We start from the raw sequence: 22,072 nt of genomic DNA, 5'->3' as shown, positions 1-22,072 counted from the left end.
GATATGATCAGCAAATATAGAAAAAAACTGTATGATGGAGATGTCTCCAGTCTCCTGGACAGAAGCTTCTTTGTTTGCTATCCAAGCTACTGATGTACATTGAGCAAGTAGAGCCAGGTAAACAAACTAGAAGTGGATTCAAAATTTTACTTTTTAAAGAAGGCTAAGTCTCTGTCAATGCAATGAAATCCTTTTTATAATTGATTGTATAATATAGGATTTGGTAAGATACCAGTCAAGAATCACAGAAGAAATGGCATTTGCAAATTACTACAGCAGTTGATAAAACTTCTTCCATACTTGATGCCATCTACCACTAGGAATCAATAGAAGAACTAAGTAATGTAGAGAACCAGTCCTAGGATTATCATGAATGGTCAGAATGACTGTTGCTGAAAGACTAGAGAGGTGTTGTTGATGGTTGTGTTTATTCTCTGTAGAGGCCTCATTTCCAGTGATGGTACCTGATTCTCAACTATGTTTGGTATTATCTGGTTGACTATCAGTATTTGCTGTTCAGTAATGACCTTCAACAACGGCCTTTCTGAATCAGGGGAGAACCTCCTTTTATCTCAGATGTGGTACATATTTCTGCCATATAAAAAGAGAATGCACAAAGTTCTTTTAATGATTCTGTCTATGGAAAATCAACTACAAAAAGTCAGATTTATTTTTCTTCTGAATAACCAGCCTTAGATTTTGACTCAAAAGTTGCCTACATATTTCTCTGTTCTAAAATAAGAAAATTGGTTTGTTTCTGAAGATTTGTATGTTATTTACTGCAATGAAAGCATTTTGTAGAACAAACCTTCTCAGTCTTGGAATCTCGACTGGTTCGGCAAACTCATCATAACTGTCTGTGTATTCTTTAATTTTTTTTTTCTGTTATCCAGTCTTGGAAAAGATATTTATTATCAGACACATAATGGCCCAAGACTTCTCCCATAGGAAATACTCCAGACTGACTCCAACATTAACTGACAAAACTCTCGCTGTATAATGGGTGTAGTTTTCATAGAATCATTAAGGCTGGAAAAGACATCAAATAGGTCTGGTCCAACCTTTTATGAAATACCCTCATGCCAACTAAAGCATAACACCCAGTGCCACATCCACTCAGTTCTTGAACACCTCCAGGAATGGTGGCTCAACCACCTCCCTGGGCAGCCCATTCCAGTGCTTACCCACTCTTTCAGTGAAGAAATTCTTCCTGAGGTCCAACCTGAACTTCTTCTGGTACATTTTGAGGCTGTTTCTTCTAGTTGCCTGAGAGAATAGGCTGATCCCCACCTGGCCACAACCTCCTTCCAGGGAATTGTAGAGTGATAAGGGCTCACCTGAACCTCCTTTTCTCCAGGATAAACACCTCCAGCTCCCTCAGCTGCTCCTCACTGGACTTGTGCTCCATCTCTGTTCCCATTCTGCAGACTCACTCCAGCACCTGAAAGACTTTCTTGTATTGAGGGGCCCAGAACTGACCACAGGATTCAAGATGTGGCCTCACCAGTGCCCAGTACAGGGGGACAATCGCTGCCCTGGTCCTGCTGGCCACACTGTTGCTGACACTATTGCTGGCCAGGATGTCATTGGCCTTCTGGCCACCTGGGCACACTGCTGGCTTTTGTCTGAAGTCTCAGTACTGAACAGAATGTGCTGTGTGTTCCTTGTGTGATACCTGTTCAAAGCTGCTAAGGTTTGTGGTAGGGTGAAACTGTTCGAGAATGCTTCATGTTGTTCACTTTCTTTTCATCTTGATACATAGGCATTGCAGCTTCTGAGCCTCCTTGTTGTCAGAGGCTTAACCATCATTAAACATCTCAGAAATCCATGAAGTTATTGCCAGAACATGTCCTTTTAAAATGCAGCTTATAGGCCTTACTATCAAAACCTTTCAGGAATTTCCTTCTGGAGGAAGATATTTTCAAATACTTATTCGTAGTGCTGCCTAGGAGAGGCAAAACTTAACTTTTGTTTCTTCATTTACTGAATTCTGAGAATGTTTAGTGGAATGCACTGAAATCCTTCTGACCTCCTCAAATCTATTCAAAGATAAAAAGAATCACTTTATCTGTTGCTGTAGCATTACTTTTCACATGAGAAATGCCAAATTAATACCAAATCAGATTGATCTTGTCATATTTATTTAGAAGTTTAGGACAAGGGAGAATCAAACCTGTTTCCTGTGTTTAAAAGTATAACTCTGAAAAACAGTAGATGTTCCATTGTTGCAATTTTTAAAGTATTCATATAAGAGATAATTCAAAATTAAGATGTCAGTAATATCTCCTTGAAAAGTTCTGAGTTGCATCTACTATTTGTGGAAATTATCCTGCAGCTTTCTTTTCCTGAGTGGTAGTTTTTATCATAAAAGAAATTGGTAGCTAATGATTACTGCTACACGTTAAATTTAATCTTGTAAATTAGCCAAAGAAATGGTAATTGTGAGGAGGAGCATAAAAAGAGTAGGAATTCGGTGAAAAGCAAGTGAGAAATCTTCTTAGGGTGTAGCCAGAACTGGTGGCTGAGTGTGGTTTCTGATTTGTGGAAGGAAGTTAGAGCAGTAGAACAGTTTTGAGAATTGGAATGAGTCAAAACAGAGCTTCCCAACTTTGTGGATGTTATTTGCAGAATATGGAGTTACTGCTGGTAGATGAGAAGGATTGGGATAAACCCATGTCATACCCTGCTCTCTACATGCAGAAGTCATGGGACTTGGCACAGAATGGTCTAGGGAGACAAAATAAGTATAGCAGTCTGTGCAAAAAGGTCATCAGTAAAAGCACACTTTTCATGTGAATTGAAGCTTTGATAGAGATATCCATTCTGTTTTTTCATCTACAGGTCAGTACATTGCTTAATGATTCTTAACATTTCTAAAAAAATATGGTAGAAATTTAAGCTGCAGCATAAAGCTGCTTTCTTATTTAGTGGTGTTTCTTGAATGAAGTACACAGGACCTGTATTCCAGTTAATTTTTGCTTGTTTTTAGAAATACTGACCTATGATGACCAGACTAGAATGACTAATAATAATCTCAGTCATTGTTTTCTGAAGATCAGTATTCCTCAATGAATAAATGGAACCTGAATGGGTGCTTTAAGAAGAGGAGACTCTCTGTGTTCCCCACCTTGCACAGTATTCCCTTTTAAGCTGAAAGTACAGATCAAAATTACATTTGGGATTGGTTGAAAAGCTTCTCTGTTTTTCAGACTTTTTTCTAGGCTGACAGTTACAAGCAGCTGATTAGTTAGAGAAATTAAAACTTCAAATGTAATTAATTGGACAATTCGTTTAACTAAAAGTGTCCTCTTTTTAAAATTTCTGTGGATACACTCAAATCCTGGAAAGAGTGCACATAGAAGCAAGAGTTCATACATTAAACAAAAAAAGAGGGGAGATAAGGCAGGACATGGTAGAAAAATGCCTTAAGATAATTAGTGTTTTCTAGGTAGTAATGAGTGGGGGAGGTTGGAATAAACTTACATAAATTAAAATTTAAAAATAGAAAGAAAAGGAAGGAAAAGATGTTAAAAATAAACTGTCAGAATCCAAGTTAAGGAGGTTGTGTATATTTTGATTTTTTTTTCTTTAATTAAAAGTGTATGGTGGAAATGGCTAGTGCCTATAAACTGATCATTTAGTCTTCATCACTGGACCTTAGTAAGAATCTTTTTGATCTTTCCTTTTTTCTGTATTGAACTTGCTTTCATTGATCATTTTCTAATAGTTGATACTCTGAACTTTAGGTACTATTTTTATTTATTCTTTTTTGGTGGTGGGTTTTTTTGTTCCATCTTCTCTGAAATGATCCCTTCTCTACCTGCAGTGGACCGCTAAAATTCCTAGGAAATACACTGCGGCTATCTAGATTGCATCTTGATCTAGCAATTATGTGCTTCCTACCAATCTTATTTAGACCTTTTGTGAACACAGTTATATGTAGAGATACACATTAAAATTATGTAGGTTATATTTAGTGTGTTTTTATATAAACATGAAACAACATAACTGTTCAGTTTTTCTGAATTATTATTCTAGGATCAAGACAACCTTTAATCCAACAATCTCAGCCTCCACCTTATTCATCACCTAGAGATGTTCCCCCAGACATATTGTTAGATTCTCCAGAAAGAAAGCAAAAGAAACAAAAGAAAATGAAGTTAGGCAAGGATGAAAAAGACCAGACTGAAAAAGCTGCAATGTATGATATCATTAGCTCTCCTTCCAAGGACTCCACTAAGCTTACATTAAGACTCTCTCGTGTAAGATCTTCGGATATGGACCAGCAGGATGATATGCTTTCTGGTTTGGAAAACAGCAGTGTGTCAGAGGGTGATATTCCTTTTAATGTGCAGTACCCAGGACAGACTTCTAAAACACCCGTTACTCCACAGGATGTTAACCGCCCACTAAACACTGCTCAGTGTTTGCCGCAGCATGAACAGACAGCTTTCCTTCAGGCACAGCAAGTGCCTGTTTTACAACAGAACACTTCAGTTGCTGCAAAACAACCTCAGACTCCTGTGGTACAGACACAGCAACAGGTTTCGCAACAAGGAGCTATAACGTCATATGATGAAGTAGAATTGGATGCATTGGCTGAAATTGAGCGGATAGAACGTGAATCAGCTATTGAAAGGGAGCGATTTTCAAAAGAAGTGCAAGATAAAGGTAAAAGGATTGTGTGTGTGTATATACACTATATATTATATAAATATATATATATATATGCATATAAGCTCCATATATATATATATATAAAATCTTCCTGTCATTGTCACATAGTTCAATTCTGTTTACTCAGTGTAGGTCCTTCTGCGACATTCATCTCCATTCCCTTCCAACGATGAACTGTAATCTTTCTTATATGCATATTTTGAATATCTGATATTCTTTATTTGGGGTCTTAATGGATGGAAAGTGAAATTCTTATGTTTCAAAATTCCTTTAAGATGCTCTTACTATGAACGTGGGACTGAATGAAGTACAGTTGTGTTTATAGTTTCTAAAATCTCAGCAGTACCATAAATCAAAATTTGTAGTAAGTTTTGATAGTTGTATTGTTACACCATGTTGCCTAATTTAAGAAAATACAGGAAAACTGTTTTATCCCATTTCTATTCATATTCCCATTTGAATTTAATGTGAAGGAGATGTTAGACTAAAATCACATCTGTTCTGTCCTTTTAGAGGTAGTGTAATGATTGGGTAATATATACAATTATGTTGTCTCTAATGTTTGTTCAACTGGGTATTAATTATTATGTAGGCATTAGACACTTTACAGAACTACCATGTATCTGTATGGTCTCTAGCACAGAACCAGGTGGGCCTCTGAAATGTTTTACCTTCACTTCGGTAGGTGCACTTGTTGTCTTAATGGATTTAATTTAATTTAATCTATCAGATTTTTTGTTTTGACTTCTCTTTCTTTTTCTGTTAACTGGTTTGAAGGTCTTTGGTTTCAGATGGATTTTATAAATTAGATAATAATATCTTACCATAAGTATTTTTCAGAAGCGTCCTCTGCACCGTTTAACTTCTGAGAAAAAAACATTTTGTAGCATTATCCTGATTTATTAGACACTCTCAAGAAAAGCCTTGCAGAATGGAAAATGGTGAAAATTCTGATTTTGGAAGTTCATGGGTGAAAATGGTCCATGTGGACATACTTGCATGGAATGAAGTTACATGCAGTTTCGATGCTTAACCAGCAGAGATGGTGCAAATTTTCTCTCTATTTAAAGTGTTTTTTTACTATTTTCAAAGATGCCAGAGTGGCGAGGGGAGGAGTGAGTGTGTGTGTGTCTCTGTGTGTGTGTATGTGTTTGTAAACATTGCTGCAGTACTAAAAGGTTTAACTCCTGAGATGTTTCTTATTTAGTAACTAAATCAAATCTTTTTAGGAAAAGCTATTTATGAATATAAGCAGAAAACATGCTAACCTCAAAAGAGATCTCTACTGATCTCTACTGTCTTTAATTTTAATTTACTGGAATGAGGAATTTGATTATTTGCTTAAATCTCTTCCATTAATTTTCAATTTATTGTTGGAGAGCTTGTAGTTTGTGGCCTAATCCTTCAAAAGCTACATTTGTGTCCACACACTTGAAATAGAATCTCCACCATGTTTTACCTGAGAAGCAGCTGAATAAATGTACAGCAGCTTTCAAAGACTGTGATCAAAACTAAAAAAACCCACACTTTCTGTTTTGTTGTGGCTTTCAGAAAATGTTGAGCATTAGTTGTAAAGTTTGTTTACCATAATTACCTATCTATGGTCAGAATCTTGATTTGCTTCTTTTGGGGAAAGGAGTCATTTTTATAGAAAGTGACCATACCTGTTCACCACTGGTCACTAACCATCTTCCAAAATAAGGATTCCAACCTTACCCTACCCTCTTACCTGCATCCTCTGGTAGGTCTCAGATCTTCCTGAGTTCCTACAACAGCTATAAATCAGGTGCATGAGTTGCTGCCTCATACTGGGACAAATTATGACTATTTATTCACTTTTGCTAAGTTGCCCCTATGATAAACAGCAGCACTTTTCACTTTTTCCCTTTGGCTCTTGAGGTTTCAGCTGTGCGTGCATAGTTAGTAGATTTTTAGCAGTCTTGGAACAGATTTCCTGAAAAGCTGTTACCTTGGAGAAATACAGTTCTTGCATTTTGGTAATACTTTTGCTGTTGCTTGTAAGTTTTTGCTATGTCTAGAAGCTCTAGGATTGTTCTAGTTGGAGCTGTTAGGTTTGGTGAAGCTGCAGGGGGAAGCTTCCTCTATTGTTCCTATGGGAATATGTGTGTTAGAAACACATTCAATAACTTCTAAATATGTCATTCATTTCTGCAAAGCTGCATAGTGTGTTTATACAAAAGCCTGGCATTTGTGTATTTTTGTACATGTACTGTAACTTCAGATCACACTATGTCAAGAAAAGAGTGTGGGCGTAGCAAGTGCTTGGTCTAATTAGAGTGGGAGTGTGTAGCAGCAGCTGATGCTTTACAAGAGCAAGCATCCCTTTGGAGAACTTACTCAAGACACTAGCACATGCTAAAATCTGCATGGAAGCTTCTTCGCTGCTTTTGTAAGAGAGGCATGGGAATGCATATTACAGCCATACTGTGTTTTCTGTGAATACTCACACTGATTTCCATAAATAGCTTTCAGTAGAGTGGTACTCACAAATTTTCCTAGTAGGTTAGTGGTCTCTTCTGTCCTTTATTTTAGACATGGAATCTCAGTAGTTCTATATTTCATTACAGATTTTCACGTGCTGTCTTTTTAACAGTAAGGGTTTGGTGGGATGGGACATGTTCTTCTGAGGCTAATAACCAGTAGTGTGGTGGAATTGTTCATTTCAGAGAAGCAGCAGAGATTTGGACAGGGGGGATTCTTGCTAAAAAGTATACAACTGCTAAACTTGACTAAGGCAATGCTAAGGTCTAGGGCTTTTTTAAAATGCTGAGGTCTTTTTATTATATTTGGTACTAGTGGGAAATGGGGAGTGGAGCCTTGTGGTAATTATAGTACTTTCTGTAATAAATCATTCTTTCTAACAAAGCTGTTAAAATATTTAGCTTCCACCAAACAAAGTCTCTCAAAGTGGGAGACAGTCTGTGTTTCAGAAGAAAAACTAACAGTGTTTTGCAGAAGTGCCTTCTTCTTTGAAAAGCAGCTTATCTTTCTGAAATCTGATTTTCATGCTTTTACTTCATGAAAAAGGAATCTTTAGTGCAAAAATCACTAATGCAAAATCTGACAAATTTGAACTACTGTGTGGCAGATATGCATAAGAAATGATTCTATAATACAGACTTTCTTCCTCATATGCAAGTGGTTTTTGCAGCTATGTTTTTATAATTCTCTTCTTTTGGGCTACTTTGTTCTTGGATTAAGTGGAGTGTAGGGTCTTTATTCATCATGATGGAGAGGTGTGAAATTTAAAAAGGTGGTTTCATCCTAGTCTTCTGTGTGGAAGGACAAGAGTTCACCTCCTCTCCCTACTTTCTCCATCAAGAGAGAGTCTCTTGATTAATTTCACAAGTAATTTTTCTGGATCTTCTAGTGAAAGGAGATTTTGAAGATCTAGGCACTTGGCACCAAAAGTCACATTCTAATATATCTATTATGTTCAATAGCTTCAGTACTTCTAAATAAGTCGATGGAACATGATATGTCTCAGGTCATCAGTTCCTGTTGCTCCCCTCACAATGACCTCTACACCCTCATCAGATACAAGATTTTAATCAATACTAGATGATATCTTCTATTTTGAAAGAATGTGTAGTATTACAGATGGATCTAACTCAGATTATCTGAGCTGGAAAAAAAATGATTCAAAAGAGATTGACTTTTGCCACAACTGACAGGTAAACCATCTTCTGCTCTGGTTACATCGTGATATTTTCATGTCATCATTTCTTCAGAAAGGTAGTGAAACTTCATGCACGCTTTCTTCTCTTCTAACTACTGCCAGTAGTCACATTTTCTGTACTACTTGGTACTGTTGAAGGCTTTTGAAACAGGTAGAAGTCTATATTCTGAACCAGTTTTGTTCACTTATCTGAAATTGTGCTTTTTTCACATTCTGAAGTTGACTACCTAAAGAAAGTACAGGAAATCCTATTAAGTTTTAGAAATTGTCCCAGGAATTTCTGTTGGTCTCAGGCATCTTTTTGTCCTTTTGGGAGATGGGAATGCTGAGGGAAAAATTTCAAATTGGCAACCTCAGTTCTTTGCATCAACTTGTGCTTTGCCACTCTTCAGGTACAAGTGGGCTTAGTTTTGTGTGAGTTTAAGAAGTTAGTCCATCACTTTAAGACTAAACCTTTCCTAGAACGTTATGTTAAGTTCTTGTTTTTCAAGATTTAGACCTACTACAGAATTAATTTTCTGTTTCAAAGTTGATACATCAAAATCTTTCGTGCTTTTCTATAAACTCTGAATACTGTGAAATAAAGATGTTTAACATACTAATGCTAAAAGGAGCTGTGAAACTTCTAGCAACATGAAAAGGGAAGATAACTTTGAAAATTACATAAAAAAGCAGAAAGTAACTCATCTTTTTCAGATACTCTTTTTCAAATTGATTTCATTTCTTTTATTTTATTCAGATTTGCTACATTTTAGTCTGAGCTCTTCCATACATAGAATTGTGTGGTTAGACTTTAGGCTTCTTCAGATACTTTTGTGTAATATAGCTGTTTTAACAGATTAAGGAGTTCTGCTTTTGCTTGTAACAGGCACTGTTTTCTGGGATTTATGAGAAGAGTAATGAAATCATTAACCATTTCATTGGGAGGCTAATATTTTTTTTAAAACTTAAAAGCATTAGAAGATTTTTTTAATGAGACAAACGGACTTGTATCTGTGTGTTTTTCCCTATATATTTCACGTCTGAGGATCCATTTTACCCACTTCTTTGGAATCTTACTGTGGATTCTTTGAATTAGGAAGAAGTGAAGCTGTAATAACTTTATTTCCAATAATTGGATCAGTTAGGGGGCATTTGGATGCCTGCTGTGGGCCCTTCTTTTTTTGGTTCGTTCCAAGCCCTTAGCAGCAGAGACACACATCCCAAGAGTGTGAATCTGCCGGAGCAAAACTCTCAAAACTACAGTTATAGGTAAGTAACTTTTTTCTCTTACCTTTTAAGTTCTCACCCAGCTCCTCCCCTTTCTCCCCATTACCCATCTCCCCCATAAAATTCCCTAAAGAGGAAACTAATAGAAGAACACTCTTAAGAGTGAATAGTTTGGTTATGCCTAATTTTATGTAGCCATTTAATGAAATGACAGAATGTATAAGTATAGCCAGTATATTAGCGTTCATTTCCAAAAACAAGTTATAGGGGGCTTAATTCCTTAAAAACTGAGCTACAAGTGTAGTAATTTGTATAGTAATCTTGAAGATTACAGTCATTAATATCAGAAGATGAAAAGATACAGTGTGAAAAATAAATTACTGTGTGTCTGTGTAGCAGAATGCGAGACTTAGGTATCATGTGTTTTGTGTATACAAGCTTTCATTAGGTCTGCATTTTGTAGTGCGATGTAACGGATGAAACTGCCAGCTTACATAGCTCTTCTAAGAAAAACCAGCTTTGCAGCCTTCAGCTCCTATAGAAGAGAGATTTTATGTTTGTGTGTATTCAGAAAAGTAAGGTGAAGAATTTCCTGTTTTATTAGAGGTATTGCAATGAAATGTTGCAATGTTTCCACCCAGCTGGGAAAATTTACTTCCTTTTATAGTTTTTATAAAGATTAAAATACTTATCAAATGAATTTTGTTTTTTTTAAAGTAGGGACATATAATTTAATAACATTTTTCTTTGTGCTCATATGTAACATAAAATCAGAATTCCCCTTATTATCCCAGGTTGGGCTTTAAAAAAGGGTAGTGCAGAAACCTGCTCTTGTAAGAAGGTGTAGAAAATAACTAAACTGTAGAAGTTTTGCAAAAAAACGTCTTTTTTTTTCAGCCTATACTATAAACTAAGACTAGAAAATTCAATATAAATTGCATATAATTTATACCTTTGATTGTACCTGTTAGATGAGAGGATTTATGATACTATTTACCCAGTAATGGCTTATATTCTGGAACAGTAATTTCTCTATAATGGATTTAGATCTTGATAAAGAAATGGCATGAGTAGTTAATAAACCCTATTGAGAGCTTAATTCCAGCATTTCTGTAGTTCAGTCACTAAGTTCACTCTGACATCAACCTAAGAAACAAAAGAAACACAAACTTCTTTTTCACTGTCATGCAATATAAATGTTACTGATCTAGTTAATTGATATTTTTGAGTACAAGGCATGGTATCAGAACAAAATCAACAGCTGGAAGGGAGAAGAGGAAGTCACTGCTTATTTCTAAAGTTTTCTGTCTACATGAATTAATTAAAATCTAATTGAACATGTGAGGTGTGGTACTTAAAAAAGTAGTTTTCATTAAGTCTGGTGTTAGTGTGTTGCACTTTTCTTTTGAAATTAGATGCTGCACTGGGTATTTCAAAGCAAGCACACTATAAGTTTTGCTCAGATATTTTGAGTTTACAAAACTGTAATTTCGCACAAAATAATCACATGCATAAAACCCAGTGTTGATGTTGGAAAATCTATCTTGTAAATAAATTAAAATCAAATATTGTTTTTGAAAGCAATATTAAATTCAGGGAGCTTAAGTTACAGTTTCCAATCTCTAAACAAGTGTAGATATTTGATTTTACTTTTCTGCAGTTCAATTTTTGTTATTTCCTAGTGTAGTATTTCCTTTCTATTACTATAGTTGACAGAGAATAATGAGTTACCAGACATCCTTCAGTAGAAAAATTTATAAGAACAATATGATTGTGTTATTGCTATATTTAAGAAAATAAGCAAAACTTCAGAATCTTAATTTTGATAAAGTCTACTACACCTTGAGACCTGTAAGGGATTGCTATAGTCTTCTTCTGTTTTGAACTTTCTGCTTTGATGAGTTTAGACATCCCTTCTAATGGGGTTTTCTTTTTGGACAGTGACCAGAAGTTTGATGAAGTTTTTTAACAGATCACTAAATATTAGCAGCTGTTTCTGTTTTGAGTCTTGCAAGTCCCTTTCTTTGAACTGCAGCAGCTCGAAGTCCTCTGGTCTCTTCTTCAGAGATTTCTGGAGTTGTGTGCCATTCTGTAAAGCTTCTTATACAAAATGCATGACTGTACTTTCGTGATTTCTTCTGTAAGGAAGGAAACAGTGATACCAAATTTTTGGCCTGTGTTGGCTGAATTTCTCCTTCAAGGGGAGAAGGTAGTACTGTGGAAGTCTCTTTTGCTGATGGGAAGGAGTCTCTTTGGTTCAATTCCTTCTTTCAGTTGGCAGAGGACTTTGAGGGGAGGTCAGATGGGAGCAAACTCTCATGGTTGTCAATGGTGTGCATTCATGATGGAGTAGAAAATAATGGATAATAGCCCTCACTCCATTGATAGGCCATCCACTGGTATCATTGAAGGAATTTTAAAAATTCCTTCTATACAGATTAGATCCTTGTGGTCTACAGAGAACTGTTGGTGGGGAGGACAAGGCTGTTGTTAGACAACTTTGAAGAGATCTTTGAAACATAACCACGAAAATGAAACAGCTGACAGTAGACACAAGTTTGTTATTTGGACATTTAGCTATGTGTCACCTATTGAAAATTTCTAATCTTGATTGCTAGTTTAAATAAGATAAGCTTGTAATGCGCCTCTGCCTGACTTGTCTCTGAAGTTGTTAAAAAATAGAAGGTTTGACAATATGTAATAGCCTATTAGGACTAGTATATTTGAATTAAATTTATTAATTAGTGATTTAAGTAATTAAATAAGTGATATTTCAAATGAGTGGAAGCTTATCCCAGTAATCTCTGACATGAGAGATTAGAAGAGTGAAAGATTTAAAAACATAAAACTCTTAAATGTTATGCTCTGAAAAAAAAAATGTACTTTAAATTAGCACTGAAATGGTTCATCTAGAGTTCAGCATTAGAGGATCAATCTTTCTTGTGTCTCTGAATTGGGGAACGTTCACATTTAACCATTTTGGATATGAAGTCTCCTACTGAGTCCCTTGCAAAGTGTAAATGGGGAAGCAGAAATTTGTCTATTATGTCTATTTATAAGTATACCAAACAGTATTAATAGAGGGAAGTGTTACCATTCTGCTAAAAGGAAACTTAGCAACCAGAATCATGGTTATTATTTAGACTTGTTACCTTTTCCCACATACTTAGAAAAGGCCAATTTCAATTTGCTGGGCCAAGCAATGCTGGAAGTTTGTAGGGTATCATCCAATTATACTCAATTGTTTAAAGAATTTGTTCTGGGATTTAAGTTGATCATCAGGCTTGCAAGGAAGCAGTAACATAGGGGTTTCAGCACTAATGATGTTTGACTGCTGCTTTGGAAAGATTCCAGGGTGAATAGAAGAATAAAGATTATTTTATAATACAGCTCCCCTCATCCAGCTGCTGCTTCAAACAATTCCTTAGCTTCCAAGCATATATATTTTCAGGATGGATGTTCTTCAAACCACAATTGCCTTGTCATTTCAGCAGAAATGTATCTCATGGTGTCTGTGGTTATTCCAGTGCAATGTGGTTTTTTTGCACAAAGGCTCCACAGTAATTAATTAATTTCTAAATCCTAAACTACTCATAACTTTGGTATGCAGATATTTCCAAAGGTGAAGGCCATAACTTATCTCCAGGAATACTGGTCATAAGAGGACAGGTGGGAGATCACCACTTGGAAATCCAGCTAATTTTTTTCCATATCAAGCTTGTGATTCCTGTAATATTTTGTTTCTTGTGCCACAGTGAATCATCTCATTTGAAGGAACAGCTCAACTATTTTCTAGTACAATGTAGTCTATGATCTTGTTTTCAGTCCCAAGGTACTGTCTTTTAGTAAGCAAGTTGCAATGTGAGGAGAACATTCTTATGAATTTGCCAAGTCAAAAGGATTCATACATAGAGTAACAGGGATCAGACTGTGCTCTGAAATGCCATAAATTTGTTAAAGTAACTGGAAAAAATATCTCTATATCTAAATATCTAAATATCTATATTTGAATATATCTACAACCTCAGAGAAAGGTGAAGGAGTGAATAATGGTTTTGAAAAGGATCTGAAAACAACGAACTGATATACCCAATCTCTAATATAGTCAGAAAGGTCTTCTGTGACTTAGTACATATTCCTTTTACCGTGAAAACTTATAAAAACTGAAGCAAAAAGATCCCGATCACACTATTGTACTAAAGAGCTTGTAAGCCAACATATTTGGAACTGTCACAAGTTTTAGATCTAGGTTTGTAAGATTTGAGAGAAAGACATTAGTTTGATATTTTGGTGAAGTCCTAAATCTCCATAATAAAAGGAAATGCTGTTGTCTATGAATGAAGTGGAATGAAGTGGATGAAGCTTGGATACTTACGCCTTGAAGTATATGAAGCATATTTCAATGGATATTGTAAAAGTTCATCTGTTCATTTTGGGAGTCATGACTTAACGAAGTAGGTATATGCACTCTTGCATATATTTCACTGTGAAAGAGAAGATACAAAGACATCTGTTTTCAGAGGTTCACTACTCTCTCCTCATCTCTCTGATTCTAATGCTCATGTAGAAAGTGAGTTCAAGATTTCATAAAGCCCTCAAAGCCCAATGGTATATTTCAGCTTTCAAATTTTTGCAGCTATCATGTCAACTTAAAAAGCTTTTGTGCTTATTCAATGGAGTTTTTTCATTATGCTTGATGAAGGTAGTGGTATGTATTCATCCTACCTTTTTTGTCCAGTTCAACCTGATATTTTCTTATACTCGGGACAGCTTTTTTGTCATAGATCCAGAATTCTCATAGAGGCAAAGCAGTAATGATGAAGTCTAGTTTTGAGGCTCACCTTCAAGATGCTCTGGATATAAGAAGAAATGTGTGAGTGATCTGTAACTCTGTCTGCAATCACCTTGCCATCTAAGAAAAATCTTTGAAGGTGTCCCTTTCTTCTCAGACAAGATGTCAAATTACTAAAACATCATTGTTCTATTGTCAAGAGAAATGAAGAATGTGCATCTGAAGAGCTATGTATTAGAGGGACTGTGTATGCCAAGTTGTGATGTGATCCTCTACTTATGTGTTGCCAACTCACAATTTGACATTTTGGATGATGAAGAACAGCAGGATGTTGAGCCTGGTCACTTACAGAAGTCCAAGCAAGAAAATGGGTCCTACTTGAATTGTTTTGATTGTTTATTCTTGGTGCCTTCATCATGAGGGCTCTGAAAGGTGAGTTTTGGTTGATCCAGCTACAGCTGTTTAAGGCATCACTGCTCGTGGCCATCTGCTGCTATAATAGGCATAAGAGAGGAAAACATTTCTTGCTTTTAACTGAATCATGCAGCCTGGTAGGTTAATGCAAGCCGCCTTCACTAGTGCCTTGTGGTGATGCATTAGACAGTGAAATGTAGCTGTGTAAATATGAATGTGTGTTCCCTTCTGCTACATGCGATAACTTCAGTTATAGGAATGGGGTAGTAACAGTAATGTCTTAAAGACTACTGTTAGATCCACCCTCAGACCTTTACAGGACCTTTCAGTGTCCTGAAGTGTCCTTTTTCAGGCCTGGTGTTTCTGGACTTAAATCACAAGGCCAACCAACTTTCTCATAAGAACACAAGTTTCTGAACTTATGTTTCAAAATTTAAACAGTTTTAATTGAGAAGTAAGATTAAGGTAACGTTGTGTGTGGATGTATGTGTATTTGTTTTAATCCATAGTGTAGAAATATCAATCTATGTAAGTCTTCATGTGAATGCAGCAGTTGCTGTAGCACAGAAAAAGCAAAAATCTCCATGCTAAAAAGCTGCATCTCTGATTTGGAAAATTTCTTTTGCTTCACATGTCTCTCATAAAGTTGGCAGTCATCCCTACAGGCTTTTATTGAACTTCGCAAAGTTCTTTATTTGCAGTTGATCAGTTTCTGCATGGAGTTTATTTTATCTGTCTTTACTGTCTTCCAGCCATTAAACCTTGTACAAATTTTTTGAGTTTTAGAAAGTTAGAAATATTCAAATAGATTTGAGGATGAAAATGATGGGGAAAATTGACCATTGCTGGTTGTTATTGTGGCCTAATTTTAATTTTGGAAGTGATCCTTCAATGTGTTTCTAAATAAGAATCTTCTAAAAATTTACAGGAAATTAGAAGTCACATCTTGTAATTCTGCTTTATAATTTCAGAGGAGTGTGTAGTTTTTTTTCATTGGCATTTATTTCTCCGTTTCTTGATTGCATTCTCCTTACTATTCATTCTCCTGCTCTGAGTAGGAGAGCTGGCTCATTGAATGTGGTGATAAGGTACCACAAACCTATGCACAAAGTATGGCATTTTTCTTATGTTGCATTTGTGGTCTAGGCATTTTGACAGTAGATCTATGTTCAGTCATTTCTTAGACTTGAAATCATATTCCCTGATTCTAGAGAAAGTAATTCTTTGGATAAATTACGCAATGATAGTTGAGAAATTAGAATATGAGCTTTAGTGCAGGCAGGGTGTTTAGTTTTCGTGGCAGCAATTACTTGTAGTTTGGAGTTCTGTGCTGGTAATACAAATGGGTTGTAGTTTAAATCAGTAGAATATACTCTTTAGGATACTTCCACATGCTTCTCATTTCTATAAATTCTACCAAATTACAGGGTGGGTGGTTGGCTCACTTTTTTTCTGTATTCTGCTCCTACTGATTTTTGGTGTAAATTGAAAGGCTTATTGCAGAGTTGGGTTCTTGACAGAAAATTATCACTGAAGTTTTTGTTCCATCTGTAAAAAGCATTATGATTGCAAAGGGAAAGTAATCAAGTTTTTAAGTGTGTAGTGGCCCCCCACCTAATATGCTTGTGTTAAGGTAGAGACTCCAACTCTTGGTATACTGCTTTGCTTCAAAGAGAAGCATGGAGTGGTGGAATAGTTACTTTATCAGTGTTGTCCATTGTTTGTGTGTTCCCTGACTAAAATATGTGTGAAGTCCAACTGATGCACTGAACCAGCTAGAGAAAACCCATGTAATAATCATTGCAGATCCTTGCTTACTACACGTATAATAAAGCAGGTTGAATCTGCAGAAGATAGTCTTTTATAGTAGTATTCTTCACAAAGTAGTTGTGAAGATGCACGTTAACTTTGACTTTTCAGATTTCTGCTTCAAATGTAATTGAGTAGTTTGTTGTTTTTTTTAAATGGGATGGGGTTTTTTTGTCTTTATGTATTGCAGCTGCTTTATCAGGTGGTTCTTTTGGGAATTACACAGGGCTTTTGCTTTCATATGTTTTGAGGGAGGGGTTGTTTTTATGATTAACTGGTGTCTGTGTTAGACTGACAATAAATGATAGCCTAAATACGTGAAAAAGTATTAGCTAGAGAAGTCCTAGTCTTGCTTTTAAATTCAGTGAATTTTGCTGTGTGTGCACATACATGCTGAGGAGAATTAATTGTGGGAGTGAAGGGGAATGGACATTGTTCCTTGGACATTTTTTCAGTTTTTTATATATAATTTGTGATTTTTTCTCTTTTAACTTGCAGATAAGCCTCTGAAGAAGCGAAAACAAGAAAACAAACCACCAGAGGCTGGAGGTGCTACTGGAGGAAATAGAGCAGCTTCTCAGGAGACAGGCTCTGCAGGAAATGGGGCAAGGCCAGCGTTGATGGTTAGTATCGATCTGCAGCAAGCAGGAAGAGCGGACTCTCAGGCCACAGTAACTCAGGATTTGGACATCATCAAAAAACCTGAAGAAATTAAGCAGTATAATGACGGGTTTGTGTGTGTTCCCCAAGAAGACACTGTTGGAGTCCTTAAATTTAAACCTGAAAACCATCCAGAAATTTTTAGAAAAAAGTCAGACTTTGAAAGTCAAAAGACAGATATCCAGCAAAATGAAAACAGACAAATGGAATTCCAGCAAAATGAAAGCAGACGGTTGGAAAGTAAATACAATGAGAGCAAGCAGTTAGAAGTGAAACATGAAAGCAGACAAATGGAAATGAAACAAAATGAGAACAGACAGACAGAATTGAAACAAAATGAGAGCAGGCCAATGGAGATGAAACAAAATGATGGAAAACAAAATAATGGCAAACAGGAAATACGGCAGAGGCCAGAAACGCCAAAACAGAAGAGTGAAGGCAGACCTGAAACACCAAAACAGAAGAGTGAAGGAAGGCCTGAAACACCAAAACACAAACATGATAATAGGAGGGACTCCAGTAAACCCTTGTCAGACAAGAAAATTGAGATATCTAGGCACAAACTAGATGTGAAATCTGATCCTTCAAGGATGAAAACTGAAAGTAGACCTGATCCAACAAAACAGAGGCCTGATGGGCGCTCAGTTTCTGATACACCAAGGCGTGACCATGATAGCCTTAAACAAAGATCTGAGGACAGGGGGGAGTCAGAGAGATACAGGGGGGATCCATCCAAGATTAGAAGGCCTGAATATTTGAGATCCTCAAACAAAAGTGAACTTGATTCTAAGCATGGTATTAAATCTGATGGTTCAAAACCTGAGAAATTTGAAAGAAAATATAGGCATGAGTCTGGTGATTCAAGGTTTTCTTCTGGGGATCAGAAATCAAGACCTGACAGCCCTCGTATTAAACAGGAAGGTAAAGGGGATTCTAGCAAATCAAGACCTGATAAACCTGGTTTTAAGTCACCCAACAGCAAAGATGAACGAAGGACAGATGGTAATAAGAGTAAAGTAGATAGTAATAAAGCACATGGTGACAATAAGGCAGAGTTTCCCAGTTATTTGTTGGGGGGAAGATCTGGTGCATTGAAACATTTTGTCATTCCAAAAATCAAGCGTGATAAAGATGGCAATGTTACTCAGGAGTCAAGGAAAACTGAATTTAGAGGTGAACAGAAGGACAAAGTAGAGAAGATTGGGCTAGTTGAAGATCTAAATAAAGGAGCTAAGCCCGTAGTTGTCCTTCAAAAGCTTTCATTGGATGATGTGCAGAAATTTATTAAGGACAGAGAAGATAAATCAAGGGGCTCTTGTTTTAAACCTAACAAGAACAAGTCATCCAAACCTAATAAAGGTAAGATTGTTTTAATATTAATTGCATTATATCTTTTACACTCGTGTTCTTGTCGATTTTCTGCTTCTTCTGTTAGAAATTAAATGCAAATATTTGATAGCTTATATGCTTGCTTATACTGTGATTTTCAGAAATAAAATGAAACTAGTCTAAGGACTTGTCATTACTGGAAATCTTGCTACAAATGTACCTGAAATTATTTATTTACTTCAGTAGAAGTACTTAATGTGGCAACACTGAAATTGTCTTAAGCTGTATTTCAGCTGTATTAGTTTGATATGGTAGCTTATCCAGTGAAATGTAACTGTTGTATGTATAATTTTACATGATTTAGGTGTGTCTGTATAAAGGACTGCTACTACTGTAAATAGTGTAGCTGGAGTGATGGGAAATACTAAATATTCAAGCCTTAAAATTCTTTTATATATTTAATTTGAAGAGAAATGGTTCTTTCCAAGGCTTTTTTTGACGTGATGGTAATAAGACATAGTTGCAAAGCCCCAACTGCCTCTTTAACACTGTAGATGTAACTCAAATGAGAAGGTTCCATACTTGAGACTTTGTGACAATAAACTTAGAAAGAGTTAGGTCTGTAAGAGAATTCATGTATCATTGTCACTAGTGTCCATTGTACGCAGAAAGAAGAAAAGCGAACAGTTGGCTGGCATTTTCAGTACTACTAATCTTTTCAAATTAGTAGTATGGACAGGAAATAATTCAGAATAGCTTGTAGGTTTGATATTTGACTGATTGTCTCTTCTATAGATTTAACACTTTTTTTAAAAATAAGATTGCTTTTCTTCTCCGTGCTTTAATTTTGGCTTCTTTGGTTTCAGACTGAAGTAGATCATATCACATTGGGAAATCAGTATTACTAAGTGATCAGGTTTCCTTTTTTTTTAACATCTAAAGAATTTAAATTTCTTATATAGTCATGTTTACAGAGTTGTCATGTCATAAAATAGACAGATCAAAAGCCAGAGGAGAGGTTTACAGCTGTATGCAGGATGATTTATTAATCCATTTCCAGGTGTATAATTCAAGATTAAAACATTCTCTTACATAATGATCTGGTAAGAAATTATGTAGCAATCACCTGTGTGAATGTATAACTATTTTATGTGCACCTGTAAAAACATGTCATCTGTATCATGAAGTTCTTTTGCTGTGCCGGTTTGCTATCTACTAACCTGTTTATATTAACTTTAAAAAGCCTTAATAATAATTCATTTTATGTATTACTTCTTTGTAAAATATTAGCCTCCTTGTTAGGGATTTCTCTTTGTCCTGGAAATATGAACATTGTCCCTGTCCTTTACTGAGGTTCAAAATAGGCAAAATTTCCATTTCTAATAGTAGTTATCTAGAGTTAGCCATAAAATTATGACATCTTTGTTCTCAGTTTAATCTGAAGGTTTCAGATGAAACCCTTATGTTCTTGATAGAAAATGCTGAAAACTTTTTGGTGGAACTCAGGTCTAGCCTCAGGAGGGTAGATTTTGAATTCACACAATTCTATGTGCAGAAAATCAGTTACTTTAAAGTCTTCAGAGCCATAGGCAGTGCATGTATACATTCCAAAATGTTTCTGAATTACTTTTTTCTTGTAGTCTGTATTATATGTGGTTATGAATGTAGGATGTTTTAGTAATGTGTAAAGGTTTTAATGACTGTTGGTGTGATTCTAGTAGCTGTCACACATGAGCAGTGAATTGATTTTAAAGTCAGGTTTGTAACTTGTTTACAATGTTTTTCTGCATTTTTTTTCTTTCTGAAGTCATCTTTTTCTTGCATACTTTTGAATTACTTGGGACATATTTTGCAGGGGAAAAACTGTTCGAATCTGAAATTAGTCTTTTTGCAATTATATTCAGAATAACGTTCTTAAAATGATATTAGCTGTAGGTTTCATTAAAAGAATAATGTAACTATTTTTATCTTACAAATCAAGTTTTGAGTGTTCAGCAGGCAGATTTTGGAGAAAGTGTCTTTGAACTGCAGATTTTTGATGTGTATATTTAGTTCTGTAATTTTTTCCTGGTAACTTACTTCCTAGAACACATTATGCTGATTAACCAGGTGAACTCCCATGCTGGAAAATGTACATAATTTATAAAGTTTTCTCTCTTCATAAGGCAAAGTCTGTTTGTCAACAGCTAACTGATGTAGATATATTCATGCCATTGCCACAATGTCCTCAGTCCAGTTGAAATAGTGTTCACAGCTCTACTTGGTGCCATTTTTAGTTATAAACTTTTTAATACACTAGGAAACATAATTTTCATAAACCTTCTTGTAGTTCATCCTATACTACTTATTAGTTTGTAGCAATTATTTTCTAGTATTGCCTTTTAGCATCATTATTCATCTTCTCACATGCCTCTTATTCCATGTAGCTTAGTATATTTTTCTTTATCTTATTTCATTACCCTTGTATCTCTTGTCCTTTCTTTTTTGCTTTCTCATCCATCCCTCTCTCAAGAAAATGTCTTCTCGTGGCTTTGTCATGTACAACATCATTGCTATAATCTACCTGAAATGCAGTTTAAAATAGGGTTGTTCAGCTAGTTCAAAACACCATTTAGATAGTCATTCTGTCTTAAGGGGCTAATTCCCATTCATTACAAAACTCATTAAAGTTGATTTGTGTTAAGCTACAATTAATTCTTTGCAAACTGAATGTCTATACAACTTTTTGCATTGTTTCAGTAAATTTTAAATTTTAAAATCTTGCCTTTATTTGCATTGGACTTCAAAAAGACAAAGTAACATTCTCACCAAATTTAATATACACATTTGAAATTTTATCAAGTTGTGAATGGGAGGGATAGCCATAGAATGTGACTGTTAATATTGAGTCAATCCAAGAGTCCCTTTTGGCATTTACAAGGAAGAAGAAACTTCTCTCTCTTTCTCCCGCTCTCTCTCTCTCCTGATCTTTGAACATTTTTCTGAAAGAATCACACTATCTCAGAGGAAAGTTACGGATTATTTTTCATAGTATTTTTGTTACAGGCTCTTGTGGTGAAATCTAGTGGCCAATTTTGTTCAGGTCAGAATGAACTGGGACATTTTCTTTGTCTGATTTTAACATCTGCGAATGCCTTTTATCTTGGTTTTAATGCAAATGTATGTTGTTGTGGGATCCATGAAACTTTTCCCTTTAAGCTTGTTCCTGCAATGAGGAGATCATGTTTGCTATCCTTTCTTTCCAGAGCTTCAGTGAATACCTTCTCTGCTGCTTTTTAGAGCTATGCTGATCAACTGTGTTGGGATGGGAACTGTTACCAGTTTCATGGTTACTGTATTCTGAAAAAGAAAAATTTTCCTTTGTTGAAGTACGAGTAACGAGAGAAACTATAACTGTCTGTGTAAGGAGACGTCTGAGTAGGTTTATATGTTTGAAGCATTGTCTTTGCAAAATAAGCATCTTTTGGATCTTCCAATATCAC

At 35.7% G+C, this 22,072-nt stretch overlaps 1 protein-coding gene across 7 annotated transcripts in view; it reads left to right on the top strand.

Moving 5' to 3' along the window:
• The window catches only part of NIPBL (NIPBL cohesin loading factor), a 147,194-nt gene that overhangs the window by 71,870 nt on the left and 53,252 nt on the right, over positions 1-22,072 (top strand). For 3 of the 7 annotated variants that reach the window (XM_085042738.1, XM_085042737.1, XM_085042739.1), the window contains exons 9-10: positions 4,039-4,671; positions 17,100-18,620. The exons of 1 other annotated variant lie outside the window; for it this stretch is intronic. In XM_085042738.1, the coding sequence (XP_084898864.1) occupies positions 4,039-4,671; positions 17,100-18,620 (2,154 nt within the window). Of the gene's footprint in view, positions 1-4,038; positions 4,672-14,779; positions 14,811-17,099; positions 18,621-22,072 lie in introns of those variants that run through there. 3 more of the 7 variants (XM_085042741.1, XM_085042740.1, XM_085042743.1) reach the window with 3 other exon arrangements.

This window comes from Lichenostomus cassidix, chromosome Z (genome assembly GCF_008360975.1).
Source record: "Lichenostomus cassidix isolate B80296 chromosome Z, HeHo_3.0, whole genome shotgun sequence".
Classification (NCBI taxonomy): domain Eukaryota; kingdom Metazoa; phylum Chordata; class Aves; order Passeriformes; family Meliphagidae; genus Lichenostomus; species Lichenostomus cassidix.
The sequence above is the reverse complement of the archived record's forward strand: the minus strand, read 5'-3'. Positions and strand labels throughout refer to the sequence as shown.